The 27,803-nt window shown below is 43.3% G+C and overlaps 2 protein-coding genes across 21 annotated transcripts in view; one reads left to right on the forward strand and one right to left on the reverse strand.

Annotated features, from left to right (window-relative positions):
- The window catches only part of TRABD2A (TraB domain containing 2A), a 120,457-nt gene that overhangs the window by 61,708 nt on the left and 30,946 nt on the right, over nt 1–27,803 (forward strand). For 5 of the 20 annotated variants that reach the window (XR_010378852.1, XR_010378853.1, XR_010378851.1 and 2 more), the window contains 2 exons: nt 7,007–7,067; nt 12,152–12,221. The exons of 9 other annotated variants lie outside the window; for them this stretch is intronic. Coding sequence is in view for 5 of the 11 variants with exons in the window: in XM_064481965.1 (XP_064338035.1) it covers nt 7,007–7,067; nt 12,152–12,221 (131 nt within the window). In the remaining 6 variants the exon portion in view is untranslated. Of the gene's footprint in view, nt 1–7,006; nt 7,068–12,151; nt 12,222–12,704; nt 13,071–20,104; nt 20,390–27,803 lie in introns of those variants that run through there. 6 more of the 20 variants (XM_064481970.1, XM_064481971.1, XR_010378854.1 and 3 more) reach the window with 5 other exon arrangements.
- DNAH6 (dynein axonemal heavy chain 6) overlaps nt 1–27,803 on the reverse strand; it is a 150,304-nt gene that overhangs the window by 8,033 nt on the left and 114,468 nt on the right. Inside the window, exons 63-73 of the mRNA XM_031441370.2 lie at nt 24,804–24,970; nt 19,835–20,025; nt 16,856–17,016; nt 13,724–13,812; nt 13,068–13,214; nt 12,258–12,396; nt 9,898–10,017; nt 9,263–9,384; nt 5,617–5,746; nt 4,189–4,316; nt 81–266 (exon numbers count right to left, since the gene is read on the reverse strand). Of these exons, the coding sequence (XP_031297230.2) occupies nt 81–266; nt 4,189–4,316; nt 5,617–5,746; nt 9,263–9,384; nt 9,898–10,017; nt 12,258–12,396; nt 13,068–13,214; nt 13,724–13,812; nt 16,856–17,016; nt 19,835–20,025; nt 24,804–24,970 (1,580 nt within the window). The remainder of the gene's footprint in view (nt 1–80; nt 267–4,188; nt 4,317–5,616; nt 5,747–9,262; nt 9,385–9,897; nt 10,018–12,257; nt 12,397–13,067; nt 13,215–13,723; nt 13,813–16,855; nt 17,017–19,834; nt 20,026–24,803; nt 24,971–27,803) is intronic.

Below are 27,803 nucleotides of genomic sequence, written 5' to 3' on the forward strand. Positions count from 1 at the left end.
TGTATGTCAGTTGGCTAGGGCTTCCTGAGGATGCTCGGGCCACCCAGAACATCAGACCCCAAAGAAGTGACTTTTCTTACGTCCATAGACGCAGTCCTCAGAATGAGGTCTTTGACCCACGATCCGAGTGGCTTCAGGGAAGGGTAGGCTGTGCTGGACCACAGAGAGGGAACTTGGTTGTTGAGGAAACTGTTATACACCTTTTCCATTTCTTCAGACATCACCACAAACCCCGCGATGGCTTTGCTGAGCGTATCTAGAGACGTCTGAAAGGAAAAAAGAGGACTGGTGTCCCTCACAGATGTGATTACCGAGTGGGGGTGACACTTGTTCGGGGCGGCAAGTGTCGCTTTGGGCTGAGGGGCCTGCTTGCTGGCTTCCGTCCTCTGCACACCACCTGCTGGGCCAGACCCTCCAGTCTTTTCATGCTTTTTTTTTTTTTTTCCAACACTTGACCACAAGGGTGTAAGGCCTGGGAGGAGGGGTGGTTCAGGCAGTTAATAGCAGGACCCAGTGCAGTGGAAAGAAGAGAAGGTGGAAAAATGTCCTCCAAACATTTCAAGAAATGCCACTGTGCAGCTCTCCTCCAGGCCGAAGGAAGAATGGGCCTGATGGTTAGCGATTTGGGAACCATGGAAGGCAGGGGTGAGGGCGTGGGGACTACCTCACGCCATCAGCCAGCTCTGCTCAGGATGTGCCGCCGCCCCAGGAGTTACAGCGGGAAGGAGAGGTTCTTAGATGACACCAGTCTTTCAGCTGACATCAGAGAGCTTCCTTGTGCTGGAAACACTTTCTTAAGACACGCCCGTATCCTCCCCTCATCTCAACAAAAGACAGAGGCTGGCAGTGGTCCTGGGAGATACTGGACCAGCAGCCACGGGAAGCAAAGGGTGATGTTTGCCGCCCGGCTGACGGTGAAGGCAGGGCATAGAGATTTGCGCGGCTCTCCTGGGTTCCAGTTTTGTGAGAACTACTGCCAAACCATATTGGGACAATATTATAGGAAGATATCAGAGACCAAGTTTATGTTGATTGAAAAAAAAAAGTCCCAGGTGCAGCCACTGTGGAAAACAGTATGGAGATTCCTCAAAAGACTAGGAACAGACTTACCATATGACCCAGGAATCCCGCTCCTGGGCATATATCCAAAAAGAACCCTACTTCAGGATGACACCTGCACCCCAATGTTCACAGCAGCACTGTTTACAACAGCCAAGACATGGAAACAGCCTAAATGTCCATCAGCAGATAACTGGATAAAGAAGATGTGGTATATTTATACAATGGAATACTATGGAGCCATAAAAACCGACAAGATAACGCCATTTGCAGCAACATGGATGCTCCTGGAGATGTCATTCTAAGTGAAGTAAGCCGGAAAGAGAAAGAAAAATACCATATGAGATCGCTCATATGTGGAATCAAAAAAAAGAAAACAACATAAATACAAAACAGAAACAAACTCATAGAATACAAACTTGTGGTTGCCAAGGGGGAAGGGGAGTGGGAAGGGACAGACTGGGATTTCAAAATTTGTAGATACTGACAGGCATATACAGAATAGATAAGATTATACTGTATAGCACAGGGAAATATATACAAGATCTGTGGAAGCTCACAGAGAAAAAAATGTGACCATGAATACATGTATGTTCATGTATAACTGAAAAATTGTGCTCTTCACTGGAATTTGGCACAGCATTGTAAACTGACTATAAGTCAATAAACAAATGTAAAAAAAGTGCCAGGACCACGGGTAAATAGTTCTCGAGACAGGATGAAACAGGGCTAGTCACGCTTCTGTTCCTTCGTGGGGCTGGCCCCCTGTCCCCACCTCTTTTCACAAGAGGCAGTGGTAGGAAAGAGGAGTTTTAATTCGATTCGCCCTTAGGAGCTGAGGGACCATTTGCAGCAGAGCTCAGGAAAGAGGCTCCCAGCCGGAGCCAGAACAGCAGTCGACCTTAGATGCTAAAAAGTGGAGAAAGGCAGCAGAAGCCTTGTCTGAAATGCGGGGAGGATGCACGTCAGAGACGGGGAGACCAGGCCGCCAGGGCCTCCGAGGGCTGCTAAACGCACACAGAGGAGCGGCCACCACGCGCACGCCTTCAGCGGAGCCCGCCCTGCCTCCCAGCTCTGGACCCATCTGGAGGAGGGGGAGCTCAGCACGACGGCGTCCCTGCGGCCCCCGGGTGAGGTGGGGCTGAGGCGGGGCAGAGCCGGCGCGGGGCAGGCCCGGGGGAGGGCCCTGCCAAGGTTCCCGGGGGCCTCGCCGCCTGCTGCTCCCCCCGCTCCGCGCCCTTCTGCTTCCTTCGGGGGGATTCTTCCATTAGTGGTGGACATTACTGTTTGACCAGAAGAAGTGACCCATTCGTTCACCTGCACATTCAGATCTTCCTGGAAGATTTAGTGTGTGTCGGGCCCAGGGGGACCAGAGATGGTTAATGCGCTAGTTCCCTTCTCTTCAAGTTCACTGCCTACTGGGGGAGCCAGACTCATGGACGAGTAATCACAAAGCAGGGTGGTACGTTGTACACACATACAGTGACGGACACAGACCCCTGAAGGGTGGAGCCCTGAGAAGGGGCTCCTGTCATCTGGTGGTGGAGGGCAGGGCTGGTGTTCTGGGAAGACTTTGGTGAGGAATTGACACTTGGACTTGTCCATCTTTAAGTGGGTGAAAGGCCATGATGTGGAAGAGGCAAGAGCTGAGCAGCATCCGTCTCCTCTTTGAACAACAGTACCCTCTTAGTTTCAGCTGGGCACAGAGCATCTAACACAGCGACCGCATTTCCCAGCCACCCCTGCAGCTGGGATGTTGCCCTGTGACCAAGTTTTGGCTAATGGGACACAAGAAAAAAAAAATGGATGCAACTTCTGGATCACATTTTTTTTGGAAACTGCTCTCCCTCGGCCCTCCCTTTCCCCTGTCCCAGTGGGTGGTAAAAGGGGACAGTTGGAACAGCCACCTTAGTCCCGGAAGTGGAAGCTACCCACTGAGGCTGGGAGAGCCAGCCCTCCGGCTGGGGTTCCTGGATGAGCTCACAGAGCAGGACTAACCACTGCCCTAGACACGGCTAGATGCGGCTTCCCTCTGGGCTGTTCGATGAGAGAGAAGTGGATTTGTCTTATTTTGGCCACTGTATTTGGGGGACCTTTATCACAGCAGTGTGATCTATACTGACTCATTCGGTGCAGAAGGTGATAAGCCCTGTGCTGGCTACCTGGCCTGCTGACAGCGGCATTTACCTAACTAGATGCCACAGTCCCAAGGTGAGGACTTCACATACTCAGCAGACCCAGGGCCCCGCTGCCCCACCAGCCTGGGTACTGCCAGCCAGCCGGGACACTCGGAGACTGCTTTCCTAATGGGGGGCAGATGGTCCTTGACTTTGAAGGACCTACCCCAGCTGTCCTCCCTCGTCTTACCACTGAGCCTTGTTTCTTTGCAGGGTATTTGGTTCCCTGCTTGGCAGTAAGATTTTCCCTGTTAATGCTTAATATTTGGGCTCTAATAGTTTCCCTTATCAAAGCTATGCATGGAGAAACCAGGAAGTCGCTTAGCCACCGTTAGAAAGTCAGGGCCACCCAGAAAGTATTCCTGAGCATAAGGCAAAGGTCCAAACAGTTGTTCTCAAATTTGAGTTGCAGTGAAATCATCTGGGGGAGCTTATTTAAAACTCTCATTCCCGGGGATTCCTCAAGGAATGCTAACTCAGTGGGTCTGGAGTGGAGTCAGGGAGTCCACATTCGGACACGCAGCAGAGTGGATCCTAACACAGCTGTTCTGTGACCCGCACTGTGAGAAACTCAGGTTTTCAGGATCTTCATAAAGACTGTTATTAAATGCAAGCCAGACACCAGGAACAAGCATGGAACCTCTCTTAACTGCGTGCTTAGGTCCCTGGTCAAATTTCTAGGGAGTCAGTGGTAATTTCTGAGGGTGCAGGTCAGGGTTATGAGGGGACTGGGGATCTGTTGTGTGCCGTGTTCACCACTACGCCATGACTGGAGAGGGGAGCCCAGACCAGTCAGAGGAGGGTGAATTCCGCTTGAGACAAGCTGGGCTTGAAGAGCTGTCAGCACAGCCAGGTGGGGATGTTGGAGGGGTGGCAGTGGAAAAAGGCACATTGTTATGTGATCTCTAAGGCTCTGCCAGCCAGCAGCAGTGGGGGCAGCGACCGCTCATACGCGTATCAGCTTCAGCAGGCTGTTGAACCGGTCCACTTCTTGTCCAAGGACAGTGGTCAGGGAGTTGAGGCGTCCTTGAGGATCCTTGATGAAAAGGCTCTCGGACGCACTCTCCATTTCCAGGGTTTCTGAAACACACACGGCTGATTCGTCAGATCAGTCATCACTGACTTCTGGCCTCATAACATCGCTGCTGGAACGCACTTATCTTAACCTTCCTGAAAGCCACCTTCTCCTGTCTCTGGGCCTGGGCTGAATTGGGGTCAGGCCGTGCAGACTTCAGTGGCCCGTGCTCGCAGGACAGGCAGCGACCTGGTCGACGAGGGATGTCCCTGAGACCAGAGGTGCCCGGGACCCTAAGTCTTCTCCGCCTCGTGTGTATGCGAGGTCCGCAAGCCGCACTCTCCCCTCACACCTGCACTGCGTCTAGGAGAGTGGGGTTGGACTTTTCTGGACTTCACCCCGTGAACGTCTTTATCTGGCTGTTTATCTTTATCCTTTGTTATACCCTTTAAAATAAGCTGGTGAATGTAATTAACTGTTTCCCCGATTTCTGTGAGTTCTAGACAATGACTGAACCCACAAAGGGGGCTGTGGGAATCCTCGGTTTATAGCTGGTTGGTCAGAAGGTCTGGTTACAACCTGGGACTTGTAACTGGCATCCGAAGTGGGGGCAGCCTTGTGCGACCTAACCCGCGGGGTCTGTGCCAACTCTGGGTCGTCAGTGTCATCATTCAATTGTTTAACAGCCAGTTGGTGTCCAGGGAGTTGGAGAATTGCTTAGTGGGAGGGAAAAACCCATTTATTCGGTGTCAGTATTGTGAGGAGAGAGAGGAACACAGTTCATTATTTCACTCAGTTTTTTTCCCCTACCTTAGCTTCTTTTCCTATAATGACATCTCTTCCAACCATGAATGACAGATTAAGAAATCTAAGTACACAGTCACTCTAGGAAAAGTACGAAAGTGGATCTCTGTGGTTATTCAGGAAGATTCCTTAACTCACCAGAAAACAGGGTGAAATAATTTAGCCACTTCCCTTGAACGGAGGGAAAAAAGTGAAGTGGCTTCTAGGGCAGGGCTGTCCAACAGAACGTTTTACTGTTGGAATTGTTCTCTATCTGTGTTGTTCCATGTGGCAGCACTTGAAGGGCAGCTCATGCAACTGAGGACATGAATTTTAAATTTAATTTAATTTAAATTTAAGTTTAAGCAGCCACATGTGGCTGGTGGCTACTGTCTTGGACAGCTCAGGTCTAGGGACATTAGGAAGCTCCAGAAAATGTCTGGTTAAAGTTTCATTGGGCTGGAAACTAACTTGCCCCTAGTGCTTCTGGAAGTGGAGATCTGGACACCTGCTTCTCACTCAGCTCTCTGAGTTTATTCCTCAAAGTCCCTCGATACACAGAGGCCAGCAGTTATTTACTACCTGGAACTCTGGTCTGGACAGAAGCAACGAGTTCTTGGACAATTTCATCATTGCTCTTTCCTGCTCCACCAGAAGATGACCGTGGCTGAACCTCCAGTATGGTGTTGATTAAAGTGCTGGTCTCTTTGTACTGTAATGGCGAGAAGAGACAGAACAGTGAAGACCCTAGTTCTCAAAAATAATTTTGCAGCACACATAGCTTATTACAGAAATAATGGCAGTGGCCAAAAACAAGGAAATTTTATTTTTTATACTGAAGACAGAGTTGGTAAAATGTGCTCAATAGCTGTCAGTATCATATGTAAACATTTTTGGTTAAACAACAATGTGAAGGTACTGAATGCCATTGAACTGTGTACTCAAAGACGGTTAAAATGATAAATTTTATGTTATATGTGTTTTCCCGCAGTAAAAAATCATTAAACAATTTTTGGCTAATTATTTAAAAGGCAGTTACGAAAGTGAAGAAATAAAGACAATTCAGCTTTAGAACATACTTTAATTTAAATAACATTTTTCTCAATTAGAAAAGTACAATGGCTTATTATTGAAAATGTGGAAAACATAGAAAAGCATAAAGAAAAATAATCCACAATCTTGCTTTCTAGTGATACTTACAACCCTACCACACCCGATGCCCTGGGACATCTTCTCTGTATATGTGCATGTAGTTTAAAAAATGAGCCCATAAAATGTATGTAGTATTCGTTCTTTTTCAGTTTCATGAACATTTTCTCGTATCACTCAAAAGCCTTGTGAGTCATGCTCTAAGTGTACAATACTTAGTGGTATGAACACACAGTAGTTAATAGTTTATTTACTTTTTGGACATGACTTTTGTTTTTTAGAACTCTGAATAGAATATCTGTATATGAATTTCCTCCACTATCATTTAACTTCTTTAAATGATACATTACCAAAGAAATAGTTTAAAACTGTACGTCACTATATTGACCTCTAGCAACACTGTATCACTTATATGCCCATCTGTGTGTTTCTGATTTAACAGGCAAAAAAATGGTTTTTCATTGGTTTGCACTTCTTTGAGGATTATTAGAGTCAAACATTAAAAAAAAAGTTTGTTGGCTGCCTGTATTATGTCTATGAATTATCTATAAATTTTGTACATTTTTGATTTTTTAATGTTTTTTATTGATTTATAAGAGATAATTCTATAATAAGGATAATTAACTTTTTTTCTAGTGGTAAAATACACATAACATAAAATTTGCTATCTTAACTATTTTTAAGTGTACAATTCAGTGGTATTAAATACATTAATAATGTTGTGCAACCATCACCACCATCCGTCTCTGTAATTCTTTTCCTCTTGTAAGACTGAAACTCTGTACTCATTCAACAATAACCCCTCACTCCCTCCTCTCTCCAGCCCCAGGCAAGCACCACTCTACTTTCTGTCGCCAAGATTTTGACGGCTCTAAATACCTCATGTAAGTGGAATTATACAGTATTTTTTTTTTACGTGACTGGATTATTTCACTTAGTGTCCTGTCCTCAAAATGTATTCATGTTGTAGCATGTTACAGAATTTCCTTCCTTTTAAAGGCTGAATAATATTCCACAGTATGTATACACTGTCTTTTGCTTATCCATTCATCTGTTGATGGACACTTGGGTTGCTTCCATGGTTTAGCTATTGTCAGCAGTGCTGCTGTGAACATGGGTGTGCAAATAACTGTGTGTGTGTCCCTGCTTTCGATTCTTTTGCATATAAACCCAGAAGTGGAATTGCTGGATCATACAGTAAGTCTATTTAAAATTTTTTTGAGGAATTACCATACTGTTTTCCATAATAGCTGTACCATTTTACACTCCCATCAACAGGGCACAAGGGTTCCAGTTTCTCCACATCCTTACCAACACTTGTTGATTTCTGTTACTTTGACAGCAGCCATCCTAGTGGGTGTGAGGTGGTGTCACACACAGTAGACTGGATCTGCATTTCACTAAAGATTAGTGATATCGAGCATCTTTTCATGTACTATTGGCCATTTATTTATCTTCTTTGGAAGAATGTATATTCAAGTCCTTTGCCCATTTTTGAACTGGTTTTGATCTTTGGCTGTTGAGTTTTGGGAGTTCTCTTCATTCTGGATACCAATCTCTTATCAAGTATGTCATTTAGAATATTTTCTCCCATTTTGTGGGTTGTCTTTTTACTCTGTTGATAGTATCTTTTGCTGCACAAAATTTAAACATTTTCATGAAGTCCACTTTGTCTGTTTTTTCTCTTGTTATTTCTGCCTTTGGTGTCATATCCAAGAAATCATTGCCAAATCTAGTGTCATGAAGCTTTTGTCCTATGTTTTCTTCTAAGAGTTTTATATTTTTAGGTCGTATATTAAGGTCTTTGATCCATTTTGAGTTAATTTTTGTATGTGGTGTTAAGTAAAGGTCCAACTTCATTCTTTTGTATATGGATATCCAGCCTTCCAGGCACCATTTGTGGAAAAGACTGTCTTTTCCCCATTGAATGGTCTTGGCACCCCTGTCAAAAATCATCTGACCATATATGTGAGGCTTTATTTCTGAACTCTCTGTTCTACTCTGCTGATCTGTATGTCCGTCTTCATGCAGTGCCAACACTGTTTTGATTACTATAGCTTTATTGATTTCTAAGTTTATCCCATTGTAGTCGGAGAAGATAATTTGTATGTTACTCATCTTTTAAACTTTAATTGATGATTAATTTGGGGTATGACATATGGTCTAACTTGGAAAATTCCCCATATGTGGATGGTTAACTTTTTCTTTTTCTGTTTTGTTGTTGTTTGTTTCAAAAATGTTTCACTTTGTCATTTGTTCTTAAAATTTTCTTTTGACTTTTTTGATGTAGTCACACCTGTTGGCTCTTTCTTACGTGAATTATTTTTCAAATGCTTTTCATGCTTAGAAATTTCCATTCCAAGTTCAGTTAAATAGTCTCAATTTTTCTAGATTTTTCTTTTATTCAGAAACATGGTATCTTCTCATGTATATTTGTTGAAACCTCTTAGAGGTATTTCTTTATACCAGTCACAATACTCATCATCCACTTACTTGAGAAAAGAGTTCAGAACCTGGGATTTTAGATCTTGATTGTCTATTTTACATCACAGACATTCTTTCAAACATGACTTTTGACATAGTCATTAGGTCTTAAACACATATGTAGAGCTTTTTACTAAATGCCATGGTTAAATAGTTTGGTGTCCTTGCTCACTGCCTGTCATTTAATATTATGACTTTTCCATTTTAATTCTTGACTTCTTAGTTGGATGAAAGTCTTGAAACACTTAGTGCGGCCAGCCTGGTATTACTGCCTATGGTAGTAACTGAGGTGGAGACTTGCAGTGAGCACCCTTCCCAGTTGCCCCCATTAGGGCAGGCAAAGACTGCGCTTTTTTGCATCCCTGCAGACGGGTGGGCCACCTGACTGTTCTGGCCAATGAAGCGTGAGCCGAATGCAGACCGTGTAGGCTGAAGCAGTAAAAAACCTGTGCGCAGTTCTCTAGTCTCTCTCCCCAGGCTGCCGTGTTTGTTTATGTAAGAATATTATAATTCACAGAACTAGTGAGGTGACTACTGACGTATCTGGCTCAGACACACAATATAAACATGTATTTTACGTTGAAAGGTCACGTACCTGGAAAACGAGATTGGCATTTTCATGCATTCCAAATATTTCCGGGTCATCTATCAAAGGCAGGTTTTCAATGTAGTCTTTAAACTCTTGCAGGCTGTCAGCCACGGGGGCAAAATAGATGCCTGTTAAGGAAAACACAGAAGGCAGTTCTGTCTTAGCTTTTGAGTCCCGCCAAGTTTGGTACTTCTCTGCCTGTTTAGACAGTGGCTATAATCAGCTGCCTCACATAGAAAAGGGGATGGTTTTCCCCAAGCCTCTCGCTTTCACTTCTGCGCCTAGTTTCTTTCCTTGAGGCCTTTAGCATCTGATTAGTGTCCTAACCTTTCGGGGGTGTTTCCTCGAGCACATTTCAAGATTCTGAGAATCCAGGGATGTGCTGCTGAAAAGAGTTCCTGATTAAGGGCCCCGAATTTATATAACTTGGAAAACACATTTAGATGGAATACAGCCCATTTTAGAACAGAAATAATTCAAAATGGTTATTGCACAATTGGTATTCTTTGTACTCTTAGAACCAAACCAGCTTTGAAGGTGGCGCAGGGCCTGGGCTGTGAGGACACACAGGGCTCCTGGGGGTACAGCTGTCAACGACTTCTTGGAAAAAGTCTTTCCTGTAATGTTGAAAAGTCACTCACCTGATTCAGAATATTTATAATTCTCTTGTAACGTTTCAGGAGAAAAAAACCTTTTCAGGACCGTGCGGAGGCATCTTTGATCCCACGTGTCTGTGACTCTGCCTCCATATGTAATTTCACCTGCGAAGGAGTTTGCATTTAAAAACGTATTATTGTTTGTTTTTAATTGACATGCATACCCACATTCTAATAGCTTTATTTATATACACATGTATTTGGTACTGACAGTGGAAACAGCACATTTGAGGTTCCTTCCACTGCACCCCCCACCCAAAGATAGTCAAAGTCAATTTTTAAAAAGCAGGAAAAAAATCTAGTATGTGTGCTCTACCCTAATTATTTTGCTTTTCCCAAATAACTGAAACTGAAGCCACTGAGCTCTATTTACATTTTTCTTCCTTCTTCCTGGTTTTGTTTTTTTTTTTTTTTTGCTTCAAAAATATTGGTTTTGGGTCTTATCCCATCACTGACTGAGTTCTAAAACACACGTCCTTGCCATGAAGCGCTGTGTTTTTTGCGGGCCAGAGAGCTAAATGGAACCAAAACACAACACGGCATTCAAACTCCATACGTACCCTATAAATGACTGACACTAAGCTAAGGAGGAAAGATAGCTCCATGGTGAAAGACATAAGTCGCCTCACAGAAAATACGTTACGGGGAATTAACATTTATTGATGTGTCCCATCTCTCATTTTCCACAGAGAACTTGTGTTCCATTTCACCCCAAAATCACAAGTAGGAACGATTGTCTTGCTGATCTAACTCCTTGGAAAAATTCTAGACCCATTGATACAACTCGTTCTTCACCTCCGTAGTGCTCGCAGAAGGATTCTGCCTGTGACACTGAGATGCTCCACTTCTGCACCCTTTAACTGTTCATCCATTCTCATCTCCATCTTTTCCACTATGTCAAGAAGATTTTTTTTCCCTTCCTTGTCTTTCAAGCTGAGATGTTTGGTTGAGAGGAGGTTATTTGTGTTTGAAACCTCAATAATTGACTTCTTCCAAGATAGCAGTGTCCTGACCGGTGTCTGTCTTCCCTCCTGCTCCTTCTCAATTCCCACCGCATACACTTCGGTCTTGGCAGCTGTCACATCACATTATAATTTACTATCTTCACCCCCTGAGCCTTTGGTAGGCAGGGACCATGTCACCTTGTATTTCCAGCATTTTTTTCTATTTATTTATTTATTTTTAAACATTTTTTTTATTGAGTTATAGTCCAGCATTTATACAGTAGAACAAATCAATATTTTCTGCATTCATCCTTAAGTGACTGCCTCAAACCCCACCACTGGCCAATGTTACTGCCTGGATAAGGCATTGCCTTTTTACTCCCATTGTTTTCTTTTTAAACATTTTTAATGAGCTATAAGTTAAAAATCATAAAAGTCACGTAAAATGTACACGTGTGATTAAATAGTTTTTAGTAAATTTACAAAGTTGTGTAACCGTCATCATGATCTAATTTTAGGACATTTCTGTCATTTCCCTCCCACCCCCCAAAACCTTGTGCCCATTTGCAGTCACTGCCCATTTCTGTCCCCAGCCACATGCAGCCACTAAGCTACCTTCAGTCTGTACATTTGTCTTCTCTGGAAATTTCATATAAACAAAATCATACAACATATGGTATTCATGTCTGGCTTCGTTTTCTTAGCATAATGTTTTTGAGGTTCATCTACAGTGTAGAGTGTATCAGAGCTTTATTCCTTCTTATGGTGGAATCGTATTACATCCTATGGCTGTACCTCATTTTATTTATCCATATACCAGTTGCTAGACATTCAGGTTGTTTCCACTTCTGGGCTATTATGAATAATGCTGTTAAGAATATTTACGTACAAGTTTTGGTATGGACATGTGTTTTCGTGTCCCCTGGTACATTCATAGGAGTGGAATGGAATTGCTGGGTCAGATGGTAAGTCTGTTTAAAACATTTTCCAAAGCAGAGGTGTTTTTACATCGGCACAGATTCTGGAGGCTGGACTGCCTGGGTTTAAATCTTGGCTCCACCCTTGTAAACCATGTGCTTTGGTTTCCTCATGTGTAAAATCGGGGACGTAATGGTCCTCCCCTGACAGGGCTGTTGTGAGGGTCAGACCTGTTAATTCACGGGAAGTGCTTAAAACAGCACTCGGCACGTGGCAAGAGCTAAGGGTTTGCTGCTATTATTTGGGAAAACATCTACCCCATTTCCTATATGCAAATAGTCTCATGATATTCTTATCATGGTCTCGTATTCTCAAAGGGAATCTCAGAAGTCCTCACCACCATCACCACCTTGGTGACCATCAGGACACCACCCTGGAACAAGCCAGGTGGGTGCAAGCCGACGGCCGTGTGGGCGTACTGACCGGTGATGTAAGTCAGCGCGTCCCAGGGGATCTTTCCTTCGTGACAGTACAGGTTGAGGTTCAGTAAAGCACATTCTCTGTCGCTGTCGTTAAACTCATAGCAGATATTCCAACCAAGAGGGCCAAACTTCTTTCTCTCCTAGAATAGAAAATGAAAATGGTCTTACAATTTGATAAAAATTAATTCTGTGTAAAGTATTGGAAACTAAAAGGCTTCTGTTCAGGTTGGGCCCCCCCATCCTGCAAGATCGGCTAAAATCCTTGCAGTTCAACCTGAGCCAGGCGTTCAGCAAACAGGGCAGGCACCTCTTCCGCCGACGCTGGCCCCTCTCCAGTTTCCCAAAAGGAAGTCTGATATTACTGGACATGTGACAGGGTGACAGACCTGTTGAAAGAACCACTGTTCTTTACGGTAAAATAATTAACACTCCTGAAACCTGGCTGCAGGCAGGTGAGAGAGTGGAACCACCGGTTTCAGAAGCAGAGGCTGGAGGGGAAGCCGCTTTTGTGAGCCCAGCACCGCTGAGGAGATCAGGGCTGTGCTCTCGAATCTGCCCTTCTGCACTCATCCGGCGGTGGTGCCCCTCAGGTCAGCGCAGAGCCGGGGGGGCAGAGCTGGGAGACCCCGAGGCAAGGGGCGGACAGAGATCAGGGACTGACTGAGACAACTTGGGTTCAGACAGAACAGGGCCCTCAGCGTTTCACAAGTCCATCTGTAAGTTTTCATTTAATTCTTACTTTTTATTGACTGATTTTTTAAAAACATAATACGCTTCTTCTTAATTCTGTTAAAAAGCAAATGGAGTGTACCTGAATGATTGCATGAAAGAAACAAATGCCGAATATTATTTGTCTCCATTTTCTTCCAAGGATATTTTCTTCGAAAAATGAAGGTGTCATTTCAGTAAATGCTCGTCTGATATTTGCACGTAAACCTTTCGGAGGCTCGTTGGTTACCTGGGTTTAGACACACACATGGCAGAGAGGGTGGCTGTACCGGCTTGCGAGGCCTCGCCCGCGCTCTGCTGGATGGCACGGGGCAGGCGGGGAGGAGGCAGCCCGGGTCCTGGGTGAGCACTCACATGCAGAGGCTCCCCATACACTGGAAACTTCCAGCACCGCCACCCAGCAGCCATACTACTTGCAGGCCTTTCTCTCAGATGCTGGAACATTCTCTTAACTGTGGATGGGGTTCTGTCTCATCCCTCTGCATGCTTGATGTTCTCTTGCAGAGGGCAAGAGGGACGTGCTGAACGGCCAGCAGCACTAGGGCCCGCAGGGATGGGCAGGGGCGTGGGAGATCGGCTCCCTCTCACTCTCCGGTGAAGGGACACTGCCTCCCACCTCCCCGCCTCGGCCACCCGGGCTCTGACTCAGGCCTGCACAGGCCCGGGCTCCCGGGACCCGCTTGGTGAGCGCCCCGAGGCCGGTCACTTCCCACAGTTCCGACCAGGTGTGTACGGTACCTTGACAGAGTTTTGAAGAACTGTGACAGGAAACGCATTGCTGGGCATGGAACTTAAAAAAAGTCGAAAGCTGTCCTTGATAACAACATCTGTTTCAAAGACAAAACGACACAAAAGGAAAATGCTGAATTCTTAGTAACACTTTTCCAGAAGAAATAATTATTATAGGATAGTGAAAAAACAGGCTGTAAGTTCTGTTCAAAGACTGCTTGTCTATTTTAAGTATTTTGTGTTGTGGAATGTTCTAAAACAGAGATGGGGGAGTCTTTACAGAAGCTCTCCACGCAGGCGAGTTTGGCAGGCTTGGCGCATTTGAGGAGAGAGATCAGGAGCGTGTTGATTTTCTCGTTAGGGACGTTAAGGACCGTCCCCTGGGACTGTGAAACATTTCACTGCAAAAGGAGGACAGTTAGTGCGTTTATGCTCACCGAGTGGCGTTAGTTGTTTTGTTTGTCTTGTTTTTTTAGCCATTCAGTTTAAGGCAAATTGCATGAAAATGCCAGAGAGAAAAGGGAGAAAAAAGGGACTCCCTTGTGCAGGGAAGTTGCCGAGGGAACTCAGGGGACAGGGACACGGAGAGACTGCACGCGTGGCATCAAGAACTTAAGTCAGGTCGCTTCCTTCTAAGCTGTGGACTGAAAACCCAGGAAGGAACAAGCTCCACCCTGGGTTCAGGAGAGCAGAGCAAAGGTGGGAAGAACCACTGTTCCCGCCGCAGGAAGGCACAGGCCTCACCTGAAGGGGCGTTTCTCGGCACCACGCTCTCCTCCAACTCCTCAGCTTGCTCCCTTCCTCGGCCCTGAGCACCAGCTGCTCCTCCTCCCTGGCGCGCCCTCCCCTTAGCCTCCCTCACTTTCTTCATTTCTGGGTCAAACGTCACCTTCTCAAAGAGGTCTACCCAGACCACGCCACTTAAAACCGCCGTCCACCCTTCCTCCTCAGCCCCGGTCCATCCCAGCTTTTCTGATCCTCCATACCCTCCTTCTAACTTTTGCCAAAGCCACCGATCACATTCTGTCGTATCGTACACATTACTTACTTGTTCTGTGGTCTGTCTGTCTGTCTCTCCTCACTAGCATGTCAGCTCTATGAGGGCGCGTGTCTGTGGTGGTTTTGTTCACCAACACACACACCCTAAGCATCTGGAACAGTGCACGGTGTCCAGTAGGTTCTCAAGTATTTAGTCAATGACTGACTGCAGCTTAAAGCTGAATTTATGCTTCTTGGCTTGGTCATCTGAATTCACGTTAAATAGCCAAAATTAAAGTTAATTCTAGTGCAGTTCTACAGCGACACTGAAGTGGCTTGTATGGTAAAAACCATTGGGCACAGAAGTCAGACATCATCTAAGTCTTAGGGCTAATGATTTCATTAACAACAACAACAACAAAAACCCCAGAGTGAAAAAGACCAGGTTTAGAGAAGCATTTTAAAAACACTTTTCCCCTTATAATTGCAAAAGCATCGAGAATCTTGTTCCGTAGACATCACAGAAGTTTAGAGCTGGAATGGAATCTTAGCAATCACCTTAGTGTGGAACTTCTATCAAGGAGACTCTGTAGTCATTTTATTGCTGGGGAAACAGGCCCAGGGAAGAGGCGTGATGTGGACAAGTCAGGAAGTGGTGGGGGCTGAACCTGACTCAGGTCTTAGAATTTCAAGTCCAGAAGTTTTTTTTCCCTTCTTTTCTCTCTTTTTTCCTCTTGTTCATTTTCTCTCTTCAGCTTGTTACCTGTGTTTTATTTTTTTTCTGGTTCAAGTTAAACATTAGAACTCAGAGGGTTAAGTTAATAAACGACAGTGACAAGGGCCAGAAGAGGATTTTCCTATCCACTTAAGCACATAAAGTCCAGCCACTGCGGCTGGCTCCCACAGCCCATGCAGCCTCCTTGCAGAGCCGGCCGACGCTCTTGTCAAGGTCCCCGTGAAGCTGAAGGATGCGTGCGCATGCTGGGGGCTCACATAGCACCACTGCTGCAAACTGCTTCTTAGCTGCTGTCCTGGCGTTTTTTTCTTAATCATAATCCTAATCACCAGGGAACCCTGTGCAGTGGTAAAGACCTGCTTGTTATTTTTTCTTGAATTATTGGAATGGAAATAAGCCACAGGCCCAGCAGGAAGAGGGCCGTCTCTTACTTGCACTGCAGAGAGTGGAAAGCGTAGAGATTCTGGATGGGAGACGCCAGTGACTCCTTATCCCTGATGGAAGCAGCTGGCAGCAGGCAGGGCCCGGGGGAACCAGGGAGTGAGGGGCCTTGGCGGGAAGGCCGCTAAGCCCCGCTTGTGGCTTGGTAACTGGTGCAGGCTGGCCCCTCTGTACAGGAGCAGCTCCTCACCTTGCTAGGCGGCAATGAGGAAAGTCATTTGCAAGACCTTGTGTGTCACCTTCCCAGGACACCTTCTGTGGGCAGGGCACAAAGGAAGACCCCAGAGAAAGGGCCCTGGCTGTCGCAGGCTGCTGGTTCTCCTCCATGGCCACTTGGGAGAGTGGTCAATATACAGTCCCTAAGGCTTCAATTATTTTTACACTAAACCTATAAAAATGAGTCGATTCCAACTCCACTTCCTCTCTCTATGCTCCACTCTGCTTTCTTCAGCGGGAAAGACAGCGGTGATACCATAGTTAGTGGTGGCAACCATGGCTAACGCCGGGCACATCCGTGGGGGGCGTGTGGCTCTGGGGCACGTGTGAAGGTTAACTGTCATGTGGGTGACAGAGGCTTAAAAAGTGGTAAAACACTAAGAGAAATGGTGCTAATTTAAACTCTTTCCCTTAACTTCTCTCATTTTGTAGTGAAAGATTTAACTTCCTTTTGTTTTGTCCTTGGCCATTTTTTATTGCTTTTTTATCATGCCTACATGAAAGTCACTTTGAATTCAAACGGCCTCCCACAGAAGGAAGCATGAAACAGCTGTGATCTAGCGGCTCACACCCTCAATTTGGAGTCTGAAGATCTTTATTTGAATCTGGGTTCTGTAACTTAACTAAACCCCTCTAGAGCTCAAATTTCTCCTTTTTAATAAATAGGGAAATACAGTTCCTACAATAAAGAATTATTATAAGGGTTAGATTCAATAAGAAAGGCCACATAAAAATGGTATTCTTATACAGATGCTGTGTGCTCCACATACTTGGATCTGTGAAGGTTTTAATGAGCTCTTCCATTGCCAACATCCAAGAGACAGCAAGATGGCAGTTTTGCAGAAACACCCAGTTTCCTGATTTCATTGCATCTTTGATCATTTTTTCAGCAATGGGTCCTTGCCCTTGCCCCAGTGAGATCGACTGCACCCTGAATTGAACAACCACAACAATAACAAAATGGTGTTTCTATTATTTTTAAGCAACATAACTATTAAGAAATGTAAATATAGTAGACTCTTGCCTAGAACACGCACACATTTCAAATCCTCATTCTGATAGACGTGCAAGTATTTTTCTTATTTTCTTGTTTTAAAAAAATTTTTTTTTACTATAACACATAGACAGAAAAGTGCAAAAAAACAAATACACAGTTCTGTGAATTATCACAAATGAACATCTGTGGTTGAGAAGAGAAACTGCCGACACTCCAGAGGCATCTCCCCGTGCCCCTTTCTGCTTCAGTCAGTTTCCCCTTCCTCCTTCCCAAAGGCACCCATTGTCTTAACTTCCAACACTATAGACTGGTTTTTAAAACCTTTTGAAAACACTGAAGTCTAACATATACACAAAAGAACACAGGTCATTAGTGTATGGCTTGATGAGTTCTCCCAGAGTGAATGGACACCTGGACCACCACCCAGGACAAAAAAGATGAAAAAGAAAACATTACTGGCAGCTTCCCATTCCATATCCTTCCTTATTTTGAATACTAACACCATAGATTAATTTTTGCTTGTTTTTGAATTTGTAGCTGTGAAATCATACATGTATGTGAATCAAATATATATATGTATTTGTATTTGGTGTATTTCAGTTAAGTCAGTGTTACTTTTACAGGTCGATTCACGTTATTGTGTGTCACTGTCATCCGTTCACTTTCACTGCTGTAAAACACTCTGCTGGGTGCTTACACCACAGTTCACTCATCCCGTCTGCTCTTGGTGGACACTGGACTATTTCTGGTCTTAGCTATTACAGACAGTGCTGCAAGAGGCATTCTCGTAGCTGTCCTTTTGGTATACGTGGGTGTTCCAGTTGCTCGTGTAGATTCCTGGGGATGGAACTGCTGTTGGACAGAGTATGTTTAACTTCTTTTTTTTTTTTTACAATATCAAAGTGTTTTTCAAAGAGATGCCACCATTCCACACTTGCACTTGTTTTTTCATACCCTTGCGAACACCTGGTGGATATACAGTGGTATCTCACTGAGGTTTTAAATTGTTTCCCCTTTTCATAGGTTTATGTACTGGTCATGTGGCTACTGATTTAACAAGTTTCTCGCTCCCACTTGCAGTATGAATGTTTCTGTCGCTCCCTCTCTCTGCCACCTTTTTGCTGATTTGATGAGTAAGAAGCGACATCTTCTTAGGGTTTTAATTTGTCGTCCCCTAATTATTAGTGGGTGGGGCAGCTTTTCATAGGCTTTATTAGGCATTTAGATTTCCTTTTCTGAGAATTTCTTGTTCACATTTCTGGGTCTTTGTTCCTATTGGACTATTTTCTTTTTCTTATTAATTCACAGGCGCTTTTAAAAGTTCTGCTTACTAATTCTTTTGTTAGGACTTCAGACCCAGAGGTAGATATATAGGACCATTTGATGGTTAATTTTATGTGTCAACGTGACTGGGTCACATGGTGCCCAGACATTATTTTGAGTGAGTCTGTGAGGGTGTTTCTGGGTGAGATTAGTATTTGAATCTGTAGACTGAGTAAAGCAGACTGCCCTCCTTACTGTGGAGGGGCCTCATCTGATCAGGTGAAGACCTGAACAGAACAAAAAGGCTGAGTATGAGGGAACTCCTGCCTGACTGAGCTGGGACATTTGGTCTTTTCTGGCCTTTGGATTCAGATGAAAACACTGGCTTTTCTTGGGTCTTGAGCCCGCTGGCTTTCAGATTGGAACTTGTACCATTATTACCCTTGGTTTTCAGGCCTTTGGGCTTGGACCGGAACTACACATCGGCTCTTCTGGGTTTCTGTCTTGCTGACTGCAGATTTTGGGGCTTATCAGCCTCCATAATCATGTAGGCCAATTTCTTATTTTACATACATAATATATACACACATATAGAGGATAAAATATATGTAGGGTATTGTATACACATTGCATATATCTCTATCTATCCATCCATCCATCCATCTGTATTATCTGTCTGTCTGTCTATCTATCTATCATTGGTCCTGTTTCTCTGGAGAAGCCTGACTAATACATATTATGAACTTCAAAGAACAGATGGGCTCCGTTATTTCGTAATCCCCAGTCCAGGGACCAGGCCAGACCAGCCACTCCACGCAAGGGCCCGTCAGAGCTGGCGATTACCTCCTAGATACGAGACCCCTCCTCCTCCCTGTCACCTGGTGGCCTCATGCACCTTCTCACCCATCAGGACACCACCTTGGGGAGGGTTAGGGAAAGAAGGAGAAGTCAGGAAGACTCAGCTTTCATGAGAATGAAGCCAAGTCAGCTAACCCTAGAGACATTTAAACCAGAAGAAAATATAATAATGTAAATTCACAAATTTAAACTTTCTCCTCCCCCTGTTAGCCAGCAGAGCAGAGGCTCAGGAGAAAGATGAAATTTAATAATACAACATAAAGAGCTGTGGAATTTTTTGCACATTTGAGCTGAGGAGTAAACAACAGTCCTTTAACAGTTACATTAAAATAATGTCTTAAGTAACAAATGTTTTAATCACTATTCTATCAGATTATTAAACTTTAACATTTTAAACAATCTCCCCTTTGCTCAAATAAAGTTTACATCTGCTTTTATGATTTTTAACACCATTTTAACAACCCGCAGAGCTAACTAAATAGTATCTTAAATTAAGATTAAAGTATCTTAATCTATTTTGTAAGGGATTCCTGAGTTAGGGATTCACACTCCACAGAGGGTAGGAAAAAAAGGGAAATTTTAACAAGTAGATGTTCACGTGAATTGTTAAAACTGTACAGTGTGAGCTTACCGTTCTGAATATCCGCTGTCCCGGGCAAACCTCTGAAATGCGCCCATGGGGTCTGAGCCTGTGCTCAGGATGAACACCAGGGGAGTGCTGTATGACATGTCTTGATACAGAGTGGGCAGGTCCACGGGTGGAGTCTCTATAAAGCATTTCCCAAGATTTTCTATTACAAAGTCTGTAAGAGCGAAAACCACCTGAAAGGTGAAAGGAAAAACATTTTAAAAAAAATTGCATGAGGTTCCTCTGTACTTGTGTCCTGTCTCTCCCCTTCAGCATCCCCGAGGGCAGTGCACTGTCCTGCATGCGTTCCCTCTTGATTAGATCTGCCTTAGAAGAGGTGCTAGAAGGAAGTCTTCAAGCTGAAACGAATGGATGCTAATTAGTAACATGAAAACATGCAAAAATATAAAATATACTGGTTAAAGGTAAGCATATAGTCAAAATCAGAATGACACAGAACTACGGTTTTGTGCTAATCACTTAGTTCTAGTAAAAGGTTAAATGATTAAAGTATTAAAAATAGCTATAGCTAAAATAATTTGTTAATGGATGCACTATATAAAAAATTAGCTATGACATCAAAAATATAGTGTGTTAAGTTATCAGCTAAAATAGACTGTTATATCTAAAAAATGTCTCATGTAGGCCTCATTTAATCATAAAGCAAAAACTTACAGTAGATACACAAAAGATAAAAGTAATAAATCAAAACGTACACTATGGAAGATCATCAATCCAAAAAGGAAGACAGCGAGAGAGGAAGAAAGGAGCAAGGGAACTGTAACACCACCAGAAAACAGCTGTTAAGGTGGCACTGGTAAGTCCTTATCTAACAGTAATTACTTTAAATGGAAATGGATTAAATTCGCCAATCAAAAGGCACAGAGTGGTTCATTGGATAAAACAAAAAACAAGGCCTATGGTATGGTGCTCACAAGAGACTCAGTTCAGCTTCAAGGACACATACAGGCTCAAAGTAAAGGAATGGGAAAATATATTTCATACAAATGGAAACAAAAAGAGAGCAGAGGTTGCTATCCATCTATCAGACAAAGTAGATTTTAAGCAAAAAATTCTAACAAGGGACAAAGAAGGTCATTATATAATAACAAAGGGGTCAATTCATCAGGAGGATATAACAGTTATAAATATATATGATCAGAGCACCTAAATTCTGAAGTGCACATAGAACATCCTGAAGGACAGATCACAAGTTAGGTCACAAAACAGGTCTTAGCAAATTTAAGGAGAATGAAATCATACCAAGTATGTTCGCCAACCACATGAAACTAGAAACCAGTAACAAGCAGAAAGCTGAAAAGTGCACAGGTATGTGCAGGTGTATTAAAGGCCACCTCCGAGTGGGAGAACGTCTTTTTTCAAATCATGTATCTGTTAAGGAGCTTGTATCTAAAATATGTAAAACGGTCTCAACTCCGTAAGAAACAGACAATTTTAATAAATGGCAAAGGATCTGAATAGACAGTTCTACAAATAGCCAGTAAGCACAAGAAAGTCTGATGACCATCATTAGGCAAGGACACAGCAAGAAAATTACAGACCAATATCCCCGATGAACAAAGATGCAAAAATCCTCAATAAAATATTAGCAAACCAAGTTCAGCAATACATCAAAAGAATCATACATATGATCAAGTGGGATTTATTCCAAGGATGCAAGGATGGTTCAACATTCACAAATCAGTCAGTGATACACCACATTAACAAAATAAAGGATAAAAAACACCTCAATAGGTGCATAAAAAGCATTTAACGAAAGTCAATAGCCATTTATGATTAAAAACTCCCCAAAAGTGGGAACATACCTCCACATAATAAAGGACGTATATGACAGGCCCACAGTTAACATCATATTCAACAGTGAAAAGGTGAAAGCTTTTCCTTTAAGAACAGGAGCAAGACAGTAATGCCCACTCTTACCACTTTAATTCAACATAGTATTAAAAGTCCTAGCCAGAGCAGTTAGGTGGGAAAATGAATAAAACCATCCAATTGGAAAGGAAGAATTAAAACTGTCACTGTTTGCAGATGACAGTATTATATACAAAAAACTAAAGACTATCAAAAAACTGTTACAACTAATAAATGAATTCAGTGGAAAGCTGCAGGACATAAAATCAAGACAGAAAAATCTGTTGTGTTCTTATACACTAATAACAAACTATAAGAAAGAAAACAATCCTATTTACAGTTGCATCAAAAAGAATGAAATACCTAGGAATAAATTTAACCAAGCAGGTGGAAGACCTATATATACTGAAAACTGCAAGATGTTAACGACAGAAAATTGAAGAAGAAACAAATAAATGAAAAGATATTCTGTATTCATGGATTGGAAGAAACAATATTGTTAAAATGCCCACAAAACCCAAAGCAATCTGCACATTCAGTGCAATCCATATCAAAACTCCAATGGCATTTTTCACAGACTAAAACAGATAATTCTAAAAAATTTGTCTGGAACCACAAAAAAACCTCAAATAGCCAAAGGAATCTTGAGGAAGAACAGAGCTGGAGGCATCACACTCCCTGATCTTAAACTATGTTACAAAGTGGTAGTAATCAAAGCAGGATGATATTGGCATAAAAACAGACACACAGATGGATGGAACAAAATAAGGATCCCAGATGTAAACTCAGGCGTATGTGGTCAATTAAATTACATCAGAGGAGGCAAGAACATACGACAGGGAAAGGACGGTTTCTTCAATTAATGGTGCTGGGAAAACCAGACAGTCACATGGAAAAGAATGAAACTCAACCACTACCTTACAACTATATACAAAAATTAACTCAAAATGGATTAAAGACTTGAACATAAGGCCTGAAACCATAAAATTTCTAGAAGAAAACATAGGCATTAAACTCCTTGACATAGGTCTTGGCGATGATTTTTTTTAATCTGACCAAAAGCAAAATCAATGAAAGCCAAAATAAATGTGAGACTACATCCTACTAAAAAGTTTCTGCACAGCAAAGGGAACTTATTTAGTATATTAGCCACTTATCTGATGTAAGATTTGCAACTAGAGTAACAGCTGTAGCTGAGAAGCGTGATGCTCAGTGATAATCCCGCTGCTGGGGGCTCTGAGCTGCCCAGGTTATCACTCTTCCTGAGGCATGATTGATTTGGCTTTTCCTTGAACTTAATGAGCTACCCAAGTATCTTTTGTTTTAATAAATCCTTTCTTCCCCCTTAAACTTACTAAGTTTGCTGTCTGTGGTTGTAACCTAAAGCTCGTACGCAGGGACACAGAACTTGGAACAGAATCAACAAAAATTTCCCACAGCCTAGAAGTTTCTAGCCTATGTCTTAATCTTTAAAACTCCTCCTCCTCTGGGGCTTCTGCCATTTAGTCATCCTTTCATTTTTGTCAGCATCCAGCCTGGTGGCCACCGTCCCATATTCACTGAAGACTTTCCACCTGACTCACAGCCTTCCTTTCCATTCATGTCTGTTCCAGTGATTTATCAGCTGTGTCCCACGCACTGTCTTGTCATCATCCGGGGTGACACAACCCGGGTTCAGGGTCCGTAAGGCCATCCAACATCCTACCTCACAGTTTCTTGACCTCTAACTCTAGTGTATGTCATTGCATCACATCCTCGGTCACCCACACCCGTGGCCACCCCCCGGACACTGTCATCACTTGGCACTGCTCATCAGAAATTTTACGCTCAACTTTGATCACAACCTCTCTGCCTCCTTCTAGCTGTGCTACGCCTCTAGTTCAACTACATCTTTCAAGAAACTTTCAAGGTCTTTCCTTTCCCTCAGTCTATAAGCCTTTTCTTAGATCTCTTCCATTTTCCAGAACTACTCTTTCCAGCAGTCTCAATGGCTTTGTGTCTTCTGTTCATCTACTGCAGTTATCTGTAGCCCAGGTCTACCCCTCAGCCTTTCTGTGTTCCTACAGAGACAGCAGAAAACCTACAACGTAGCCTCGGTATCTCCCAACTACACTTCGGCTTTCTCCAGTGAGTTTTTCTCTCTCATTTCTCATAGGAACACCCTCCATTCATTCACCAATAACTTCTGCTGTGTCGAAACTCTATACCTCCTTAGTTTCCATGTCACATCTGTCTGCTGGGGCTCTTCTTGCCCCTCTGCCTGTTCCTTCTCACGGGTACTTCATCGTTTCTCGCTGCCCCTTCCAAGGCGGTACTCCTCGGGGTTTCGTCCTTTGCCCAACTGCCCCCTTCTTCTGTTATTCCTCTACCGTTTCAACAAGTCCTGTGGTTTTCCTTTCCAACTCAGAGCTGATGATTCCCAGGTCTCTGTTTCTAAGCCACATTTATCTCTAGAGTTTTCTACCCAGATATTAATTAGTCCCCAGGCGGCTGTCTGTGCTGGTAGCTGGTGGGCGTGCAGACTCAGTGACATCTTTCTCTGACGTGTTTCTCCTTTCACATTTGCTTGGCTGTTGATACAACTGTCCCCTTTGGTACCCGGGCAGAAACTGGGAACTACACCAGATGCCTCATCCCCGCAGCTCCCTCCATCTCTTTCATCTGCTGTCTCCATCCTAATTCAGGCTGCGATAATTTCTCACATTAACGACTTCAGCTACCTTCAAACTGATCTTGGTGGCTATGGTTTTATTCTCTTCAAACGCTTCCTTCTCATTGCTGCCGAGATCTGAAAGGCCCATCGGCTCCCTGCTAACAGCATTCAGCCGGCACCTGCCCTCTCTGGCAGGGAATGCAAGCTCCCCAGCGGCACATACTTGGGAAGGACGACCAGGTTCCCCACCGGCTCGCCATCATTTTCTATGTAGGACATTGTGTTCTGCTGATAACACAGAGTCTCCATTTCTTAGAACCGCCTCCCAAACTTGGCCATTGTTACTCTCTAAACAAATAAACCTAACCAGTTTATGAATCATAGCTGGCTGGTGAGCTTCAGTAGGAATTATGATAAGCACAGTTCTTTAATTAAAAAGTATCCTACCTTTTCTTCTTTACAGCATTTAATAAGAATTAGCTTTTGGAAAGAACTTAATTCTGGATGCCAGGAATTACTGCTTGTGGTCAGCCTTTCCTCTGTCACGAAATGATCATCCTCCGTTTTCGAATAGGCGTCCTGGTTCTGTGGGTTAATATAAGTCTCAAACGATCCTGGAAACAATTTTAAAATATGCTTTAGTTAGACTTGTTTTGACTTTGCAATTAAATAAATATAGTTGGTAATTTTAAAAATCTCTGCATTTACTATGGTTTTTACATCACCACAAATGTAAATATATTAATCTCCCCCTACCCAACCTAATTAAAAAGTAAAGAATTTAAAATGAGATCAGGAAACAAATGCAAACCACTTACAATATGCAAAGCTAAAACAGATGACAGAGAAGTTAAAAAATAAAAGGATGCACAGAGGTGTAGCCATCAAATGTGAGCAAAAAGAAACCTTCAGTGATAGGAGTAACACTGGCTACATTAAGACTTCAAGGCAAAGACAATTAAATGGGACAAAGCAGGTCAGGTTATATTAATTAAAACACAAACGCCATAGTAAAAACATATTAAAGTAAACCTACATGGGCCAGATAATAAGCATAAAATTGCATCAAACCATCACTGCTGGAGGCAGAAGAAAAGGCAGAAAACACGTAATAGTAGCAGGAAGTAACACAACTATCTGATGCATGAAGCAAATTAAAAATTCTGGCATCTGTAATTTTTACAGTGTAAGTAATATGAATAAATCAACGTACATACAACTTTAGGCCCTAATAAACAGAACACAGTGCCCTCCCCACCCCCACCCCACAGAACATCTCGCATGAGGGGTAGGATCCTAGGTAGGTAGCCCTTACTGTGGTTCTAACCTGTAGTAAGAATGAGCACGGATGTTCCCGCAGGTCCAGGGGCACCGTGTGCCCTAAGACGCTCAGCAAGCCAGCTCGGCCAGCACGTCCTCCAGTGAGGAAACAGGCTGCTGGGGCTGAACGTTAGGCAGAATGGCTGGCTTCCAGATCAGGCTGGAAAACCACTCTGTCCAGCTGGGCTGCTGGGGCTCTCCTCCGGGGGCCAACCACAGAGCTGGTGACAGTTAGAAATTTAGTGACACTTGAGAGCATGGCCCTGGCGCGGTACGTACCTCTGAAAGACTTCTAATTTCTACATGAAATGTAGACAGTGACCTGGTGAGACTGCAGGGCACAGCACACCACATGCTCTTTAGTGAAAGAGGATGCATTATTCTGAGAACCATTTATTCCAAAAGGACTTCTCTCCTCAGGTTCTCATTATTGTGTCATCACTAGGGCTTTGGCTAATAAGACTGGATCATTTAAAATGATAACTCTCAACTAATAGAACATGAAGCACTTAGAAACCATCAGAGATGAAAGATGGAGGCAAGTAGGGAGCCTCTGAAGGTAAGACTGGCATTGAAATTAATCATTAAACTTCACGTGCAAAGATCTAAAGTTCACTTTTAGAACACAAGGCATCCTAGCATATGTACAGGCCTTCACAGTTCTGCAGGATTTTTCCAGAATAAACCTCGAAATTTAGCAGATGAAAAGCAGGAAATTTAAATTGCTGAAATTTTAGTCCCAGTTGGCAGGAATAACATGGTGCCTTTTGTCCAAACATGATGACTTGTTCTTCCAGCCTTTCAGCCTGCCCCTCCTCCCCTTCTCTCTGCCTCCCTGTTCATGAGGCTCCGTGGAGCTCCTGCTGCTTTGGGTCTGTCCTGACTGCCATCACGCGGCTTCTCCTGTGAGTGATGTTCTTTTCTGCATTCTTCCTTTACCTCTAGCTGTCTTGTTTAACTGGCCCACAATACAGAAACATAATTTTTACTTGACTCATCTATGGAAGAGCATTTTATTTTTTTCTAGTCTTTATTTAGAAATCAAATGAGTATATTAGGATCCCAGAAATTCTGGTCCATGCAGACTTGGAACCACCACACTTACTGGGTGTACTCAGTTAAATAGATTTTCATATGAGAAATAGAAGAGTCATTACTAAAAAACAGAAATAGAACACAGAACTTCAGATCAGTACAGGGGAAATATAAAAAGAATGTGGACAACTAACTGACCTGAAGGCAAGAAACAAGAAGTAAAAATGAAGCAAAGAAAAAGCCTGCCAAGAAGAAACTTCCCTACAAAATACGATGACAGAAGGGGTCTTCAGCCTTGCCACTGCTGCCACGTGGGGCCAAGTGGTCATCTGTTGTGAGGCTGTTCTGATCCACACGCCTGGTTTCTACCTGCTGGTTGCTTACAGCACCACCCCAGTCGTGGCCACCAAAAATGCCTTCAGACATTGCTGAATGTCCCCTGCGGGACAAAATCTTCCCCAGTTGAGAGCCACTGAAATAGATCAAAAACCATCCTTATAATAATTAGATTAAAACTTGCCTGGTGAAAAGGAGACTCACGTTGCTCAGAACAACAGAGCCCACTAAGGATACACCAGAACATGACGGTGGCACAAGAGCTGAAGACAGCGTAGAAACACACAGAGGGGAAGCTCATGGAGAGTCCCGCTGTGATCCTATTAACACTAGAAAATATATTTAAAGGCAAAAAAGCACTGTTGAGGGTAAAGAGGAATATTACTTAATAAAAAAGGAACAGTTTGCTAGGAGGATAATAATCCTAAACCTGTTTATACAACAGCATCAGTTCCACAAGGTGTAATGGGAAGAAGTCCAGAATTACAAAGAGAGATTACCAGTCATAATGGTATACCTTAATACACCTCTCTTAGAGACTGCTAAGTCTAAAAAACCAGTAAAATAAACACTATAATGGATAGGTTTCAACTAAAGATCACATGTGGAATCCTGCATCCAAGAAAAGACACACCTGGGAACACTGTCCATAAACTGAAATGTAAAGAAATTACAAAGAATCAATTTCATGCAAACCATGAGTATAATTTCTACAATATAATTAAATTATAAACAGTAAAAAGATAGTCCTCCCCA

Source organism: Camelus dromedarius, chromosome 33 (assembly GCF_036321535.1).
Source record: "Camelus dromedarius isolate mCamDro1 chromosome 33, mCamDro1.pat, whole genome shotgun sequence".
NCBI lineage: Eukaryota > Metazoa > Chordata > Mammalia > Artiodactyla > Camelidae > Camelus > Camelus dromedarius.